At 36.1% G+C, this 20,579-nt stretch overlaps 1 protein-coding gene across 4 annotated transcripts in view; it reads left to right on the plus strand.

Annotated features, from left to right (window-relative positions):
- The window catches only part of INTS7 (integrator complex subunit 7), a 97,627-nt gene that overhangs the window by 38,694 nt on the left and 38,354 nt on the right, over window positions 1-20,579 (plus strand). For all 4 annotated transcript variants that reach the window (XM_054457513.2, XM_063672257.1, XM_054457522.2 and 1 more), the window contains 4 exons: window positions 9,390-9,507; window positions 14,591-14,725; window positions 16,215-16,312; window positions 18,851-19,090. In XM_054457513.2, the coding sequence (XP_054313488.1) occupies window positions 9,390-9,507; window positions 14,591-14,725; window positions 16,215-16,312; window positions 18,851-19,090 (591 nt within the window). The remainder of the gene's footprint in view (window positions 1-9,389; window positions 9,508-14,590; window positions 14,726-16,214; window positions 16,313-18,850; window positions 19,091-20,579) is intronic.

The raw sequence follows: 20,579 nt of genomic DNA on the forward strand, positions 1-20,579 counted from the left end.
GCCTCCTGAGTAGATGGGACTACAGGTACACGCCACCACACCTGTCTAATTTTTGTATTGGTGGTATTTTGCCACATTGCCCAGGCTGGTTTCAAACTCCTGGTCTCAAATGATTTGCGCACGTCAGCCTCTCAAAGTGCTGGGATTCCAGGCATGAGCCACTGCACCTGGCCTATCTCTCTCTTTTTTTTTTTCAGCTCTTCTTCAGTTTCTCATCAGTGGTATTTTTGTTTTGTTTTGTTTTTTCCATAGGTTTTTGGGGAGCAGGTGGTGTTTGGTTACATGAGTAAGTTCTTTGGTGGTGATTTGTGAGATTTTAGTGTACCCATGACCCAAGCACTATACACTGTACCCAATTTGTAGTCTTTTATCCCTCATCTTATCAGTGGTTTTTATTTTTATTTATTTATTGAGGCAGGGTCTCACTCCAGTGCCCAGGCTGGAGTGCAGTGGTGCGATCACGGCTCTTTGCAGTCTTGACCCCCCAGGCTTAAGCGATCCTCATGCTTCAACCTACCAAGGAGCTGAAACCACAGGTGCACACCAACGCCCAGCCAATTTTTGTATTTTTTTTGTAGAGATGAGATCTCGCTATTTTGTCCAAGCTGGTCTCAAACTCCTGGGCTCAAGGAGTCTGCCTGCCTCGACCTCCCAAAGTGCTGGGGTTATAGGTGTGTACCACTGTGCCAGGCCACATGGATGGTTTTTAGTTCAGCATACAAATCTTGCACATATTTTGTTAGATACATTCCTAAATATTTCATGGTCTTAATGCTACTGTAAATGATTTTTTTTAAATATCCATGAGAGCAATTTTTATTTCTTCTTTGACCATGGCATTAGTTTAATGTTTTCTGCTTTTGAAGTGATTAGTTTTCCATATTTGTTGGTGGAATTTTTGTTGTTGCTTTTTGTTATTCTTAAAGTTTATTTGTGGCCCATTGTAGGATCACTTTTTGTAAACAGTTCAGGGGTTTGAAAAGAAGACTTTTTTTTGTTTGTTTTGCTTTGTTTTTGAGATGGAGTTTTCCTCTGTTGCCCAGGCTGGAGTGCAGTCGTGCTATCTCAATTCACCTCAGCCTCCGCGCCCTGGGTTCAAGTGATTCTCCTGTCTCAGCCTCATGAGTAGCTGGGATTACAGGTGCCCACCACCATGCCTGGCTAATTTTTATATTTTTAGTAGAGATGGGGTTTTGCCGGGGTCACCAGGCTGGTCTTGAACTCCCAATCTCAAGTGATCCACCCACCTCGGCCTTCCAAAGTGCTGGGATTACAGGGGTGAGCCACTGCACCCGGCCAGAAGACATATTTTCTATAAGCTCTGTTGACTCTTATTTTATTGGTGATATTACTTAGGTATACTGTATCTTAAATTAGTTTTTTTCTCTTGTCAGTGTGTGAAATTTTGATAGTCTTTAGTTTCTCACTCCAGTTTATATTTTCCTTAGTTCATTTGGGCTGCTGTAGCAATACCATAACCTGTGTTGCTTATAAGTAACAAAAATTTATTTTGGACATTTCTGGAAGCTGGGAAGTCTAAAATCATGACTCCAGCAGATTCAGTGTCTGGTGAGGGCCCACTTTCTGTCTTCTTGCTTTGGCCCTCACATGGTGGAAGGGGTGACCACACTCCCTTGTGCTTCTTCTGTAAGGGTACTTATCCCATTCATGAGGGCTCCTTCCCTATGGCCTAATCACCTCTCAAAGTCCCGACCTCCTAATTCCATCAACTTGGGGGTTAGGATTTCAGCATAGGAATTTTGGGGGAGACACAAATATTCAGACCACAGCAATATCTAACCATTTCAATTAAAAAATATTAGGGCTGTCTTACTCCATAGAGAGTTTTATCTGCATAAAAGAATCTTGTGTTCTATTTGCAGCCTTGGCCTCATTCATTTTGTTAATATTGCCACTTGCTTGTTTTTCTTTGCATGTATCTTTTAAGTCTTTGCCAATTTTATTATCCGTTTAACCTTTCTCTGTCATCTAGGTATGATCATTATAGTTAGATTTACCTCTTTTGATGCTGAAGTTATTGCTGTCAGGTAAAATAAAGAAAAAACAATTTACCTCTTTTGACTTAATTCGAGTCTTTAAAAATATGTACCATAACTTGTTTACATTTATTGGTATAACAAGTTTTTTACTTATTTCTTCCATCATTATTTTATGCTGTCTGTAATGCTTTCTGTTTCCTTTGTCCCATTGCTTTTATTTGCTATTTTGATCAAGTTTTCTTTGTTCTTGTCTTCCTCTAGTGAGTTAAAGATTTTAACGTGCTAATTAGGCATAATTATTAACATTTAAGAATGAAAATTATGATGGCTGAAATGTTGAAATTTTAAGAGGCCTAATTCTCTTTTCTGCTGCCATTCATCTTCCCCTCACCCCATATCATGTTACAGTAATCTGGAATCTAATTGCCAGTTATCTTTTTTTTTAATACTACGAAGTTTCTTTTTTGTAATAATTTTTAAAAATAATATTTGCATTGAGCTTTACAACCACATTAACAATTAGTTAAATGTAATTGTTTTGTTGATTTCACAGCTTACTATTATTTCTTCATTATACCATATCTTATCTTGAATTTTTATTCTGATTTATGTTTCTTATGGATTTTTGTGTTTTGTTTTGTTTTTCTTATTGAACATACTTTTTTTTTAATGTTTCTTTCTTCCATGAAGAATTTTTTTCCTCTGGGCACAGTGGCTCACGCCTGTAATCCCAGTGCTTGGGGAGGCGGAGGCGGGCGGATCACTTGAGGTCAGGAGTTTGAGACCAGCCTGGCCAACATGGTGAAACCCCATCTCTACTAAAAAAAAAAAACTACAAAAATTAGCTGGGTGTGGTGGTACGCACCTGTAATCCCAGCTACTCAGGAGGCTGAGGCAGGAGAATTGCTGGAACCAGGGACGCAGAGGTTGCAGTGAGCTGAGATTGCGCCATTGCACTCCAGCCTGGGTGACAAAAGCAATACTCCATCTCAAAAAAAAAAAAAGAGAATTTTTTTTCCATTGCGGCTGAATCCTGAGCATGTTGATTTTAATTAAACAGATGTTGTCAATTAATCATTTTTTATAGCCTAGATACATTTTTGACAATACTGAAATACAGCAGGGGAAAACAGTTCTAACGATTTAGCCTTTTCTAAAGTAATAAGGTGTTGATTTTGAATCTGAATTTTACTCACAATTACCAAGAGTGATTGTATAACAGGTTTTTTATTTATTTCTTCCATCATTATTTTACAATTACCAAGAGTAATTGTAGGGCTTCCCTTCTTCCTTCTCTCCTTTTGTCTTTCCTTCTTTTGTTACTTTCTGACTTTCTCTCAGCCACTCTTATCATTGCTGGTTGTTTTTGAGTTTTAGTATTTCAAGTTCACATTGTGTCCATTTCCATTGCTACTTTTTCTGGTTTGTTGGTTAGTATTATAATTTTCAGATGGAATCAGATGATATGTCAGGTTTAAATGACTAGCTTTCATTCTGTATACCTTTAAAAAACTGAAAGAAGGAAGGGCCTAAATCAAGGTCCAAGTATATTATTATTAAGGTAGTCAAAAACAATAGTTTCATAGGAAAAACATTTTTTAGTATGTTTATATTTTTCTTTAGATTTTTTTGATGCCATGCTGGGATAAATAACCATCTTAGCTTGTGTTAATCTCTATTAATAGTTTACAATATCTGATGCTGTAGTCTTTTTTTTTTTTTTGAGTTGGAGTCTCACCCTGTTGCCCAGGCTGAAGTGCAGTGATGCTGTCTCGGCTCACTGCAACCTCTGCCTCCTGGGTTCAAGCGATTCTCCTGCCTCAGTCTCTCAAGTAGCTGAGATTACAGGTGCCTGCCACCACGCCCAGCTAATTTTTGTATTTTTAGTAGAGACAGTTTCATCATGTTGGCCAAGCTGGTCTCAAACTCCTAACCTCAGGTGATCCACCCGCCTTGGCCTCCCAAAGTGCTAGGATTACAGGCGTGAGCTGCTGCACCCGGCCTGTAGTCTTACTGGAAGAGAATATTTGATTTATGCAGCCTCTCTGTTACAGAGCAAAATATTATTTGTCCCAGATAGTCTCAAAGATGTAAATTTTATTTTTAACGTTATCTCTTCTGAGAGCTTCTAATTTGTACCTTACCTGTGACTAGGAGGAGTGACAAGTTCGGCCTGAGAATTAGTTCTTGTAATAATCTTTTTCTTTGCAGTTAGTACAATGGAGACAGAAAGTTTTGAGGTATTATGTCTCTGACAGAATACTTTCAAACGTAACATTTTTCTTTACTTTAAAGATTATAAACTTCTTTTTACTATACTTTTCTGGAACATATCCCTGGTGACCAGTCCTATTCCAGGGTGTAGGAGAAGCCCCTATTTAGGGATTGACCCAGAAAACAATAATTCAGGCCAGAGCCTCTAGTTGAGTAGTGAGTTAAGCCAGTAGAGAAGGAAATTTAGACCAAATAGTTAGTGAAGAAGGCAGTGGTAATGAATGAGACAGAGGACTCCATTTGAAAAGACAGTTTTTCCTTTTTGTTGATATGAAAAATGGTCCTGGTAACAATTTTGTAATAGGTAATGTCCATGAACCAGATTTTATATTGAAATGTGATTGACATACCATTTCTGGGGAACTTCATGATTTGCTCTGTTAAGCTTACTGATTTGGATTAATGAACTTTTAAATCAGTGTTTTTTTATTTTATTATTATTATTTTTAAGACAGAGTCTTACCCTGTTGCCCAAGCTGGAGTGCCGTACCACAATTGTAGCTCATTGCAACCTCAAATTCCTGGGCTCAAGTGATTCTCCCACCTCAGCCTCCCAAGTAGCTAGGACTACAGATGCACCCCACCACACCTAGATAATTTTTAAAAATTTTTTAGTAGAGATGGGACCTTGCTATGTGCCCAGGCTTAAACGAATGTTTATTTACAGAGACTGCTTTAGGTTCCCAATAATGTGCTAGATGACAGAAACAGAATATAACATTGTAAATAATTTTATCACAAGATTTTCTAATATTCAGTTTTTTAAATGGTAAAATTCTTATTTAAAATTATTAATATTATCATTTTATATAAAATGTCTCACCTAGTTTATTATCACAGAAGGCTAAATATCTATTATACATAGAGCAATCTGAGACATAATATGGAATACATATAAATATAGAACATAGTTCCTAACTTCTGGGGCTGTTTGGTTTAAGATATTAGTCCTAATCACAAGCTAATTAACAGTACAAGGCAGGCCAATTTAGGTAACAAAAAGTGAACAAACAGAAATGGCCTAAGTGCTTGAATAAATAAATATAAATTATAGTATTAAATAATAATCACTTTTTAAAAATGCATTCTTTTGAACTTCAAAAACAGCATCTATATCTGCTTTTATTTCCTCATCCCCTGCTCATTCTTTCATACACTTGCATTTTGATCTGTTTTCGTGTCACTTTGCTTAGGCACTTTACATTTGGCACTGTCAACCTGCCCCTTCTCTTGGCCTCTTTGGCACTTAACTGTCCTCACTCATTCATAACACTACCTAACCTTCACCTTCTCTGTATTCTTCACTGCCCTTTTTCTTCCAAGTTGAGTTCATGGCTCTCTGCTTTCTACCATTTATTCTCTGTCATTCTTACGGCCTTTCTTAATGCCAGTTTGCAGGGCCTCCAACAATCTAGTCCTTTTACCTGAGCTTCTACATTGTTCTCTAACATAGTAGCCTGTATGGGTCACAAAGTGCTTTGACTTTTAGTGGCTTTGTAATCTTACAGACAGTAGATGTCACCTCACTTACATTTGATTTTTAATTTTAATTCAGTTTTTTAAATGCCAACACATTCATGTGGTCAAAATTCCAAAACTACAAAAGGATATATAGTGACTGTTTCCCACCTACTGTTCTCTCATCTACATAGCTCCTTTGCCCAGTGGCAACCAGTATCTATTTTCTTGTATATTTTTCTAGAGGTGTTTTTTATGAAAATCAACAGTTCTTTACAAATATTTACCCCATTTTACAGACAAAGAAGCTGAGACTCAAATATTTCAGTAATTGGCTCAGATCACAGAGATGGTAGGTGGCAGAGCCAGAATTCTGATGTGAGTCTTCCAATTAAAAATTTGCTGTATCTTAGATTCCAAATGCCTCGTGAATATTTCTTCTTGGACTTCATATCTCATCCTATTTTCTGTCCTTTTTCTAAAATTGGTTTATCCCCCATAAATTTCAGTCTTAAAAGTTACTAGATTTGAAAGTTTGCAATACTTACTGAATCCTTATTCATTTCTTGATATGTAATCTCTTTTAAAATGTCTGTCATACTCATTCACTATTCTCCATTCCTGCCACCAAGTTCTAGTTCAGGCCATCATGACCAGCTGCCTGGATTACTGCCAGAGGCTGTAGATTGGCATCCTTAGCTCTCAGTTCTCTTTGTTAATTTTATTTTGTTTACCATTTGCCAGAATTATCCTGCCTAACACTTTAGATGCCATTATTCTCTCCTCTGGCTTCTTTTTTTCCTTTTTCATCAGGTTTTAATTACTCTGCCTAACTTTTAAGGCCCTATATCATCTGGCCTAATCCCCCCCATCTTACTTAGCTTCTATCCTTTTGAACATATCTCCTCTTAGGCCAAAATTAAACACCGCATATTCTGGCCTAATTGCCAGAGTATGTGTATGCATTACCTAGACTTTCTTCCCTTCGGTTACCAGAAACATACTGCATCTTTCAGGTCTGTTTCCATTCCTTTCATGATAATTTTTGCTGCTGCTGCTGTTTTTCTTGTTAACTAGATTTTTCTTTCAGTCAAAAAAGTATTCATGTATACGACAAAAAATTTCTAGAGCACAAAAGTATATCGTGAGTGAAATATAAGTCATCTCTTCTCGTAGGTCTCCTCTGCAGAAGTGATCACTGTTAATAGTTTCTTATGTATCCTTCCTAAACCTTTTCATCAATATGGAAACATGCGTATGCCCCATCTTTTTTTCTTTACAAGTGAAAATACACTACGTGCATGTTCTAACTTTTACCTCTTAATATGGGGGAACATCTTATATTAGCAGCTAGATCTACTGCATTGTTTTTTATCAGCTGTGTGCTACTTCCTTTATATACCCAGTTCCCCACTGATGGACATTAGGGTTGTTTCTGATACTTTTACTGTTACTGTTGACATTTCTACATTGAATAGTTTGTAAAAAAATCACCTTTGTGAACATAAATTTTCAGAAAAGAAATTTCTAGGTCTAATGATGGATATTTAAAAATTTTTGAGAGTTAATACCAATGACTCACCAAAGAGATTTACACCATTTTACTCTTCTAACAACAATGTGTGAGAGCACCTATTTCCCTGTATTCTTCAGTGTTATGTATTATCAAACTTTAACCTTGGTCAGTCTGATAGGTAAAAAGTGACACATTTTAATTTAAAATGTTCAAAGTATGAATGAGGTTAGACTATTTAAAAGACATTTGTGTACATTCTTTCTGTGAAATACCAAATTTTTATTGAGTTTTTGCCTATTAGTAAGAACTTTTTTTTTTTTTTTTTTTTTGAAACAGAGTCTTGCTCTGTCGCCCTGGCTGGAATGCAGTGGCGCGATCTTGGCTCACTGCAACCTCTGTCTCCTGGGTTCAAGCAATTCTCCTGCCTCAGCCTCCTGAGTACCTAGTACTATAGGTGTGCACCACCACACCTGGCTGATTTTTGTGTTTTTAGTAGAGACAGGGTTTCACCGGGCTGGCCAGGCTGGTCTCGAACTCCTGGCCTCAGGCGATCCTCCTGCCTCGGCCTCCCAAAGTGTTGGGATTACAGGTGTGAGCCACTGTGCCCGGCCAGAACTTTTTATATATTAAGGTTCTTGGTCCCTTATTGATGTTATATGATGTGAATATTTTTTTCTAGGTTTGCCAATTATCTTTTTACTTTGTATTGTTCCATGTTACCTCAGTACTTTTTACAGTTTTGGTTTTTTATTTGCCATTAAAAAAAACCAGGGATATAGTTTTATTTTACCAAATGACTGGTCAATTGTCTTTGTAGTTTTGATTAACTGGTGTCTTTAATTTAAAATGCCATTATCATATATTAAATTCTAGTATATATTTGAATCTATTCCTTGCCAGTTTTTCTGGATGTTTTCTGATTTTTATTTTTCCACGTGATCTTTAAAATCAGATAATCTAAATCATCCTGCAGTTTTGTTGACATTTTTATTGATGGTCATATTAAATTTATTTTAACCCTTTCTGAAATGTTATTTTTAACTTTTTTCCTTAGACTTCAAGTTTTGCTTATTTTCTGAACCTTTGTCTTTGTGAGAGAATGGAAATTAATTTAACAAAACAGTTATTTGACTTGTTATATTACATGCAGTTATATGATACAGAATCATGTGATAAAGGATAAGGCAAGAGTCACTGTACTGTGATTATGTATTCATAGTTCACTGCATTGAAAAAAAAACTAGCGTCTTATTTTTGGTAATACTTCAAACTGCCTGGTCAAGAGTAGAGTAAATGCCAGAAATGGGAGGAAGATAGCTCTATTCACTTAGAAACTAGATAGAATTCCATATTCGCCGTTATTTTTAAAAATTACACATATATGAAATAATATTCATATCTCTCTTAAGCAAAATATGGTGGGGCTTTCAGAATAGTTTTACATTTACAGAAAAATTGAGACGATAGTACACAGGGTTCCCACATTCCCCCACCATTTCCCCTATAATTGACATGTTAAAATAGTATAGTACTTTTGTTATAAATGAACCAATATTGATACGTTGTTATTATTAACCAAAGTTCATTCTTTATTCATAATTTTTTAGTTTTTACCTAGTGTCCTTTTTATGTATCAACATAGTTTACATTTAGTTATCCTGCCTCCTGAGGCTCCCCTAAAGAGTTTCGAAGTTTGACCTAGTGCTTTTTTTGTTTTTTTTTTGAGACAGGGTCTTGCTCTGTCCCCCAGGCTGGAGTGCAGTGGCGTGAACATGGTTTACAGCAGTCTCGACCTCCTGGGCTTGAGCGGTCCTTCTGCCTCAGCCTCCCAAGTAGCTGGGACCACAGGCACATACCACCATACCCAGCTAATTTTTCGAATTTTTGTAGAGACAAGGCCTCACTTTGAGCCCAGGCTGGTCTCAAACTCCTGAGCTAGAGTGATCCTCCCACCTCAGCCTCCCAAACTGGTGGGATTACCAGAATGAGCCACTGCACCTGGCCTCGATTTAAGTTTTTTAAGATGAAAAAAGGTCCTTAATATATAATTTTTCTCAAAGCCAGAAAATGTAAATGGAGTAGACAGTTTAGAAGTATATTGATGTTTTAACTTCTATATTCATCTCTCTTCTGCATTCCAGGCACTTTGTGAGTGTGCCCTCCAGACTCCTTATGACAGCTTAAAACTAGGGATGTTGTCTGTCCTTTCCACACTATCAGGGACCATCGCCATCAAACATTACTTCAGTATAGTTCCAGGTAAGGAAAAGAAGGGAGATACTATATAAATAATGTGCTAACTCCTTTATCCGTATTTATGTTTCAGGTTGTTTCTTCTATAAGACTTTAACATCAGGGAAAAGTTTCAAAAATCTCATACTCCATTACATGCTAGTGATTTATTTGAATATGATTTCTTAACTAATGCCTACGATAACAACATCTCGCATCCTTGATCTTAAGTCAATAATATATTTTTCTAGGTTTGTCCTTTTTTTTTTTAATTATATGTGGGTGAAAATATTTTTGAGGATGCTTAAAATAGTTGGTTTGCTTTTGTATATCTCTGACTCAAAGTGCCCTTTGAATTTAAGTACATTTCAAAGGTCAAGTAGTAGTGAGTTTTAAGAGCAAATGCCATGTGCTTCCTTTTAGGTGCATATTATTTCTCTGGAAAACAATTAAAATAAAACTTGACTCCAGCCCAATAACATTTTCCTAGTTACCAATTCAAGATGATTAACTCTAAAATGCTTTCATTAATGCCCGGTAAGGAGCTTGCTTACCTAACAGACTTAAAGCTAAACTTTTTTGTCGTTTTGGGTTTTGTTGTTGTTGTTGTTGTTGTTGTTTTGTTTTAAGACAGTCTCACTCTGTTGCCCAGGCTGGAGTGCAGTGGGGGGATCTTGGCTTACTGCAACCCCCACCTCCTAGTTTCAAGCAATTCTCTTGCTTCAGCCTCCCGAGTAGCTGGGACTACAGGTGCCCGCCACCATGGCTGGCTAATTTTTATATTTTTAGTAGAGATGGAGTTTCACCATTCAGCCCAAGCTGGTCTCAAACTCCTGGCCTCAAGTGATCCACCCACCTTGCCCTTTCAAAGTGCTGGGTTTACAAGCATGAGCCACTGTGCCCGGGCTGGTTGTTTTGTTTTAATGCAAGTTTTGCGGAACCTCTATTGCTTCCTTTTGTAGTCAGTTAGTTTGAGTTAAAGAACTGTAATGTACATTTGTTTGTCCCTTTTACAGCCGCATAGTATATGATACTTTCCAGGTGTAGGGAATTCCCTGCCACGTAAGTCTTAATAGGAAGCTAAAAAGACCTGATACTCTATTGTCACACCTCCCTTCCAGCTAGTGTGCTTACATGTGGCTTGGACTCAACTAATCATTTCCATGCCACAGACTGAATTGGGAGCCAGTAACAACAAGGAAGTGGGGATATGAGAGAATGGGGATATGGTGATGTAGCAGTGACAGAGCAACATTTGTTTCCAGAATATACTCTAGCAGTGGGTGTTTGCTATGTCTGGTACCCTGTGACAGAAGTTAAGCTGTGACATGAAATAATCAGTAACAATGGCTGCTGTGTCCTCACTGGACTAATTCCATGCATGGTCTTTTGGGCTGTGGTCTTGGTTGCTCCCTGGCGTTTTTCTTATTTATTTTCTGACCTTGTTTTCCTATTAGTTTTGCAGGCTTTCCAGTGGTTCTCTGAAGTACATTATCAGTTATATATTGCTACATAACAAAATCACCCCAAACTGAGTAGCTTAAAACCATGACCTTTTTATTTGCTCTAATTCTGTCAATCAACCATTCTGACTGTACTCAGCTGGGCAGTCCTGTTGGCCTCACTTGGGGTCACTTGTGTGATTATGGTCATGTATGACCAGGATTGGATGGTCTAAGATGGCCTCATTCACATGCTAGAAATTGAAAGGCTTTCTGCTGAGGCACCTTAGTTTTTATCCATGTGACTCTTGGTGGGCTAACTTGGGTTTGTTTTCAGGATGTTGGTTGGAGCCAAAAGAAAGCAAGCCACCAACACACAAGCACTTGTCAACCTTTTGCTTGCAGCCTGTTTTCCAATGCTTTATTGGCCAAAGCAAGTCACATGGAATTGGAAGATCACATGGTAAAGGAGCATGTCCACAAGGGATGTGAGAAATTATTCACAGCCTTCTTTATAAACAACGTACCATATACCTAGGGTGCTTTCAATTTATTCTTTTTCTGCATAAATCAGCCAGTGTGTTTCTTAGCTTGCAGTTAACATCCTTCACTGACATTGCACTTTGAAAGAGCTGTGATAGACAAAGTCTTAATCATATAATAGATGAGAGCTTTCCCATACAAGTAGCCTTTCAAGTGAGGCATATGCAAAGGAGTTTATAAGTATTGAAATTGAGACTCACAAAGGTTTGACGGTATGTCCAAAGTTCACATATTTGTGAAGTGTCTGAGCCTAGGCCTGAACTCAGTGGTCTGACTCAGAATTCTCTTTTTTGTACCAAACTGACTTACATGCACAATAACTTTCTTTTTCTTTATTTTTTAATTCCAAAAACATGTATTAGCATTATGTTGGGATATAATACTTAAACACTTTTCAAGCTAGGTATTTGTCCTTTTATTGAAGTTTGTTAATTTTGCCTTATATATGGAATTAAGCAAAGGCTTAAATAAATAGACTAGATAATATTTATAAAAAATAAAAGTCAAGGATTTTCCAAAGTTACATTATTTCCACAAATAATGGTAAATCTTTACTTCCGTTGATTAGATTTTTTCGATATAGCCAAAAGTAGTTTAAAAAGCAAACTTAAATTTAGTATGTCTAAATCATCACTAACAAATGGCTCAAATATATAAGATGTTCAATATCAGACATATTTAAGAAAAAGGCACCTTAAAACAACACTTGAAATAATTTTAATCCATCAGATTGGCAAGGATTTAGAAGTTTGATAAACATGGTGTGTCGACAAGGGTGTGGGTAAGCAGTCATTGCTGCTGCGAATATAAATTATTAAACTTGTACATAGATGATTTGGAAATACTTATTAAATTACAGATAACCCAGACTTGCCACTTCTGGGAATTTATCTTATTTACATAGTCACACATTGAGAAATGGCATATATACAAGATTATTCTGAGCACCATTTTATATAATAGCAAAATATTATTTCTTAGTAGAGGATGTAATAGCATTAAAAGGTCCATCAATAGAGGACTCAAATTATGACACATCACTGCAATAAAAATCAATGCAGTTTAAAGAAACTATGGCATGGAGCAGTCTCCATGATACAATATTTAAAGAGAAATAAAACAAGATGGAAAACAGTATGTGAAAGGGAAAAAGAAAGGAATAAATGTGCTTGTAAATTTATAGACTCTGGAATGATACACAAGAAGCTGATAACATTGGGTGGGGGAGGAAAACTTTTCTCTCACTAGCCTTTTACCATTTTCTACTCTTTGTTGTACCTTGTGAGCCTTGTGAATTTATCTTAGAAAATCATTACTAAATAAATAAAAATTAAATTAAAAATAATCTTATTCCTAGAAAACATAGGAAAAGGCTCAAAAATATTAGATTTTAAAAGCAGGATATTGGCCAATATCTACATATCCTGATTATGTGTGAGTTTTTAAATTGTACTGTTGTACATAGGGGGAGAAAGATTTTAAAAGAAATATTTCAGAAAATTAATAGTAAGGTCATGCTGGTTTATGAAATTTTGTATGATTTTTGTATTCTTTGGATTTTTCTGGGTTTTTTTTCTGAGTTTTCTATGGTGAGTGTTGGTAGGAATAAAACAAAGAAAAAACAAGTTATAAAACATGTTTGTAAATTTATAGATGACTCCGCATTGTCCATATCACATGGACAAAAAGAATAGAGGAAATACAATTTCCACAGTTTTGAAAAAATAAAGATATAGTTTCATCTTTCTAGTGTTTTGCCTAACTTAAAAACACTGAAGGGGTCAGGCGTGGTGGCTTACACTTTGGGAGGCTAAGGTGGGAGGATCTTTTGAAATCAGGAGTTTCAGACCAGCCTGAGCAACAAAGCAAGACCCCATCTCTACAAAAAAAATAACAAAATTAGCCAGGTATGGTGTCATGCACCTGTATTCTCAGCTACTTGGAAGCTGAGGTGGGAGGATCGCTGGAATCCTGGAGTTTGAGACTGTAGTGAGCTGTGATCTGTAGTAAGCCATGATCGCACCACTGCACTCCAGCCTGGGCAACAGAGTGAGACTGTCTCAAAAAAACAAAACAAAACAAACAAAAACCCAAAAAACACTGAGGCTCTCTCTTAAACTTGTATTATATTAAACCAGAAATCAACAAAGTGACCATAGGTCCCATGTCACCTCAGATATTCATGGTTTATGTCTATTGTAATTCTTAATAGTGTCCCTTTCAGCCTCAAAAAATACGGTCACCCTTGGTATGAGAAACAAAGTTGAAGTTAACAAGAATCATGGAAAAATAAGCAGAGGAAAGGAAGACAGGAATGGGAGACTCTTTTAAGTAGTTGAACAAGCCCTAATCTCCTTATTTTCTTGAAGCTTATTCAGTTATAACTGAGGGCTTCTCTACTGTAAATTACAATAGTTACAACATGAACCTTGCGTTCCAGAATTTCAAATGTGAATTTTAAAAATTGCTGCAATCTATAGCATGGGATTTAAGGTATAAAGCAGAAGAGTATAATAACAGAGGCATTAGTACACGACTGATAAGTTTTATGAACTTAATGGCAAGATTCTTAAAATTTTGGGGCTTTGGGCTTTGATTTCATCTGTAAAAATAGGGCGTGTTAAATCAGATGATCCCAAAATTCTTTCCAGCTTTAAAATCATGAATTTTTATGTAAACCTTTTGAGGTATAAATGTATGCCAGCAATCTGAGATGGAAAAAAAAAGCAAATTTAAATTTTTTTCTCTTTTCTCTCCTATCTTGAAAGTATGGTTTTGTCTGACAAGAGGCCTATAATGATACCTGTTTTAATCAGAATTCGTTTGAACTCTTAGGATAGTTGTTTTGGCTTTTGTACTGTTAGTCAATTTTTATTAATATTTTTTAAGATATTATATGTTGATTTTAGATCTTAGTCATTACGAAACTGTTGGCACATACCTATTTTAAGTACCTTAATGGAGAGAAATGCTGATATGTATTGATAGTGGGATTGTGGTAGGAAATTTTGTTGAAGTTTATTGTTAGAGATTTTTCTCAAAAATTAAGAAAATTGAACCTATAAGCTGAACTGCTTTTGAACTATTTGAATTACAATCTCTACTACTTTTCTCTGCTTTTTTAGGAAATGTGAGTTCTTCTCCCAGATCTTCTGATTTAGTCAAATTAGCCCAAGAGTGCTGTTACCATAATAACAGGGGCATTGCAGCTCATGGAGTTAGAGTCCTAACTAATATAACTGTTTCTTGTCAAGAAAAGGGTAAGTTTGATCAGGACTGATATTATATATAAACTTTGGTTTAGACCTTGGACAGAATTCTGTTTGATTTTTTTTTTTTAATCCCTTATTTTTAGCCTGTGTGCCTTGATCTACAAATTGACTCCTTTCAAAGTGTTCTTAGAGCATGTGTTCTTAAGACTACTTTATCCTTGTGAAAAATAATAAAGAGATGAAGACCTTGGGAGTGGAATTGAAAGGTTTTATGGAGCATTGCCCATTTCCTTCCACTGCTTACCTTTGCATATATGGTGTTGGTGGTTAGAGATTGCTTAGGACTCTACCCCTTTTGTATAAGGTGGTATGTTCACTTATACAAAAACCTAGAAAATTTACTTAGGTTCTCCAGGGACTTAAATAGCAAATAGTTTCACCTAGAGGCAAGTGAATTCACAGACCAATGTGAATTAAATTTTCACAGAATTTACTCTAGGTATATGTGGCATCAAACTGACTTGCACAATCAAGGAGGACATGCAAGGAAAATAATGCACATATTTTGTTGTCTACCTAACATCTTTTGACTTGTGTTCAAGAACAAGAAATGCATTTTGGATATTCCATCTGTTTCAGTGCTGATTTTGATCTTTATTAAGGATTACAAGCTCAGTGGTTCCTCTTATCCCCCCTAGCCTTCAGCACTGCTTGTTCCTAGTACCTGTTTTTTTCTAGCAACCTGACCTTCACTAGCCTTTACTCTGTTTGCCAAGCTCCTGCACTCAGGAAACATTTCTTAAAGTTGAAAGTTGATTCTGATTTGGATAATTAAGCCTGTTTTATATTGGCATCGCAAAGAGTATTTTCTCCCATGTAACATAGAAAACTGCTGTGTGTTCTCAACACTGAAATATATTAACCTGAAGGTAACTAATATATTCAGAACTTTCTAAAACCTTCAGAGAAATTTTAACCATATGGTAGTGAAAAGATGTTGTAGTGCTGCTATTTCGTGAGACATCTAAGAGGTTCATTCTTTATGGTCAGACTTAAAACATTAATAAGGTTATGTGGAGACCTTATTATTTCCTAAAAGTGGTTCAGCTTTCATTAGAAGCTGAAAACTGTTACATCTTAGGTAAAAATGGACCTGCATAATTTATTTCTGATTAGGGAGATTAACACATACTGCATAGTTTGCTGTTCTTAGTATTTTCCTTAGCTAAGCTGGTGACACTATTTCAGTTTTGCTTTATTTATAGCTTTGTGGCTTTAGCTCTTGATTTAATGTGTGTATTTTTATAAATACTTCAATAAAGTGGTAGAAATAAAGTCTGAAGATAGACTTTACATTCTAGAAGTAATGCCACATGTACTTTTTCAAGGAAGGTTAGGTTCATCCATTTAATAATTCCCTGTATCTTAAACTCCTTAATGTTTTTTCTAAGAGAGTGTGTGTGTATGCATATATATGTGTGTGTGTGTTTGTACACACATCACTTGACCATCATAAAGTTTACTGTTTTTCTTCTAGATCTTTTGGCACTGGAACAAGATGCTGTCTTTGGCCTGGAATCCCTACTGGTACTTTGTAGTCAAGATGATAGTCCAGGTGCTCAGGCCACTTTAAAGGTGAAAACTTTTATTTATTAAGTTGTAATAGATATATATGATGGTCTTAGGCAATAGAAAGCAAAGTTAAGCAGACATAGCTCCTGTACTCTTAGAAGTTTTAATCTAAGTGATTAAATCTAACTGATAAAACCACAAAACAACTGATGAAATGACTGCAGCCAACTCATAAATGTTTATTAATTTAACATAAGCGTTCATTAATTTCCCAATGGTATAAGCCCTAGTTTATAAGCCAAGGGAAGAATATTTTAAGGAATTTTCACCTTCACTTAGTTACAGAAATCATCTTAAAGATATGCAAGATTTTTTAAATGTGAAATGAGGCCAGGCACAGTGGCTCATGCCTATAATCCCAGCATTTTGAGGAGGTCAAGGTGGAAGGATTGCATGAGCCTAGGAGTTCAAGACTAGCCTGGGCAGCATACTGAGACCCCATCTCTAGAAAAATTTTGCTGGACATGATGGGGCATACCTATAGTCCTAGCTACTCATGAGGCTGAAGTGAGAGGATCACTTGAGGCCGAAAGGTTGAGGCTGCAGTGAGCCATGATTGCACCACTGTTCTCTACCCTATGTGAAAGAATGAGACCCTGTCTCAAAAAAAATAAATAAATAAAATGTGAAATGAAACTACTCTTTTTGGAGTGAAACATGAAATATAATTTGTGATGGTGCAAAATTAATAAGGAAAAGCATAGTTAATAGAAGTAAGAAACTGTTAGATAAATGTTGGCATTAGCCTGTCAAAGGTATGGTTTCAAGGAAGTCATGGCTCATTTTAGCATGTTAAGGAAAGTTGTGATATGGTCATAGTAATGAACAATAAAGATAGTAATATCATTAAGTGAAAGCTAATAAGAAGTAGAGAAGGGAAGTAGACAACATGTGTTTGGCAACACATTCTGAAGGGGATCCTCAGAATCCTCTTGGAACCACAGTACATTTAAAACTTTTTTTAAAAGCAAATCTTTTTTCCAACAATTGTGGGTGTCAGTAAAATGCTGGATTCAGCACAGTAGGACATACATAGATGGCCAAGAACGGTTCCTGTAATAGAGGAGCTTCCCATCTAGAATAGGCTACGGATGTTTATATAAGGGACTATAATACCAAGCGGAACACAATACATTCTCTGATATTTCACAAAAAAAGTGCAGTCCTAATGAGAGGTCAGAGTCGGGAGTGATTAACTTTAACCAAGGGTATTAGGGAAGACTTTAAATAAATGTCATATGAGTTGAGTTGTGAAAGATGGAATCGCATTACAGTAATGAGGAAACATTGAGCCCAATGACCACTGTTATAAAAGACTTGAAAGTGAGAATGTACCTGTTGTGGTGGAAGAATGGTGACTGGCCCACTGTGACTGGGTGAAATAATTTGAGATTTGGAAAAGTAGTTCAATCATAGAGGATATCAAATAACATGGTATTATGGCTTTGATTCTATAGGCAATGAGGAGATAATATAATTTTAAAGTAATGGTAACCTTTATCGTAATTATTATTGTTATTTGAATGTCTATTATGTGCCAAACTTTGTTGAAGACTTATATATACATTTCTTTCAGTCCTTCAATAACCCTATAATGAAATGTGTTCTCCTCTTATACGCATCAGAAACTTAAGGCTGAGAGAGAGAAGTACCTTGTTCAAAGCCACCTAGCTAATAAGGGGCAAGCTGAGCTTCAGCACTTGCATTTATCGGACTCTAAAGTTATGTGTGTGCCTAACACCCCACTGATGGCTACATGGCTGCATTATGAAGGATGGATTGAAGGGCCCATCTTTTCAAGAAATTGGAATTAGGAAGAGATTTATGATGTGGTAGAGAGAATGGAAAAGTGCTAACAGTGGATATTGGAGATTTGACAAAAGAATGTGTTAGCTATGTAGAAGTGGGAATATTTCTAGGTTTCTAGTTTTTTGGCTGGATATTAGTGATGCCTTTAACAAGGCCTTGGTAAGAGAAATTCTGTAGCCAAATTGGTTTTTAGATTTCAGTTGAGAAATAAGAGAAAATTGGGAACCTCTTTCCCACTTCAGTGTACTTAGAGTCATCTAAGCCATCTTTTTAAAACTGTGAAACCTCAGTAGCCTCAACACACACACACACATATGTTAATTCAGGAATCTATATTTTTATTTTCATTCTGGGAGATGCTGGCATAGTTTACAAGCCACACTTCAGAAGCAGTTCCTGAAAAGTAATGATAGTACAGTGATGGTGACATTTGGCCTATATTTGCCTCTTCAGCATTATTCCTTATGATTTCCATCTTTCTTAAAAGTATTTTAATAGTCTTAGATTGAAATGAGTGGTTGATGTGCAGTCCTAATTTGTTATTTTAAACGTAGTGCACTTCACAAACCCTAATGTGGGATTCAGTACCTCGTGTTTCTTATGAAGAAAAATGCTATGCCTACAAGAAACCTCACCCTTGATTTTCCCCAGTAACCTGTACAAAGCTCTTTTCTTTAAAGCTTCATCTGTATCTTCAAAATGTAACTAGTTCATTTTCTTTTTGGCGTGCAGATTGCTCTAAACTGTATGGTGAAGTTGGCCAAGGGCAGGCCCCATCTTAGCCAGTCAGTGGTTGAGACCTTGTTGACTCAGTTGCACAGTGCTCAAGACGCTGCCCGGATTTTGATGTGCCATTGCCTGGCAGCCATTGCCATGCAACTGCCAGTGCTGGGTGATGGGATGCTTGGTGACCTCATGGAGCTGTACAAGGTGATTGGACGATCAGCCACAGACAAGCAACAAGAACTTCTGGTAAAAAGCCCATTTTGAATCTCCTTTGAATGACTAGGATCTGGTCTAGTGGGAATTACTTTTAAGTCAACATTACTGTTTGACTTTACTTGAAAAACAGAACAAACAGTAGGTTAAATTCATTACCTAAGACCAAAGAGTGTGCTGATGTCAAAATAGAATTGGCTCTATGAGCTTTTTACTTTTTTCACTTTTGATTTAGAAAGCCATGTTTTGTTCACCGCTAAAACTGCTTTCTTCCTAAACCCTGTCAAATCAGCTTAGTATAGCCAAAGCCTTCAATCTCATGTTTTTCTTTTATTGCAAAGGACAAAATGAAAATGAAACTTTTATCTTTCTTCTACAGAGTAAATAATGAACTAAACCCTGTTTTGTACTTTAGAAAATAGAAGTTAAAAATCTAATGATAATAATGACCATAAATTAGCCCAAATTTATGTTTTCCATTCCAGGACCTCTTTAGCTGTTTAGGATCCAGTTTAGGCTTCTGTAGACCCTTGGGGTTGGGAAAGGTACATGCTTAGAAAGAAACAGAAGCCGTGGAAGCTATAAAATGTTTAGTTGAAAAGTTCTGCAGGACTGAAAGTAGGCTACATTCTAAATAATTGTAAATTAAATGAAAGTTGTAAGGTCGCCATTCCATATTGTTCTGTTCATCTTAATTTAGAATGTGGGAAAAAATATAATGAAATGACTTATTCAAGCCTGTTTTATATTTAATCCTCCAGAGGGAATTGTGTAAAAGATTGACCCCATCCCATCATTTGCTGCCAGAAAAGGTTACCTTGGTGACCAAATGTATGGATCTTTATATGAATCAGCTTTGAAATATTAAGAGGCAGTTAGCTAAGTTTATTTTTTATTGAAGTGGCATTTTGAACTAAGGGTCCTGATATCTTTTTTGTGAGTACTGCTTTAAGATAGTCTTAAATTATGAAACATAATATTCAAAAAATCTAAGGAATAATACAGTGAAAACTCTTGCATTCATTATCTAGCTTAGGAAAAAGGTATTAACAGTTTAGTTGAAGCCCCCTGTTTACCTTGCTGATAGCATCTCCTCCCTTCTCTCAGGTAACCACTATCCTGAATTTGGTATTTATCATTCTCATGCCTGTTATTCTTTTACTACCAAAGTGTGTATCCCTAAGTAATATGCAGTATTTTGCATATTTTTAATTTTATGTAAACTTTATCATACTACTTGTGATCTTTTGCATTTTGCATATTTTTGCCTATTTTGCTTGTCATCTATGTTGGTAAGTCTGTCTCTAGTTTATCCATTTTATTTATGTATCTCATTGTTTGATTATGTTATATAATTTATTCATATTATGGGTATCGCTTCTACTTATTTGCTGTTATAAAGAGTGCCCTGAGTGAATGGAATAAATTACTTAATGACTTCAAAATAAAAATTTAAATAAATGTCATTGGAAAACAAATTTTGTTCTTTTGCAGTGGGCTCTAATTAGTTTTCCTCCCTTTG

The sequence above is a fragment of the Pongo pygmaeus genome, chromosome 1, assembly GCF_028885625.2.
Source record: "Pongo pygmaeus isolate AG05252 chromosome 1, NHGRI_mPonPyg2-v2.0_pri, whole genome shotgun sequence".
Classification (NCBI taxonomy): Eukaryota; Metazoa; Chordata; class Mammalia; order Primates; family Hominidae; genus Pongo; species Pongo pygmaeus.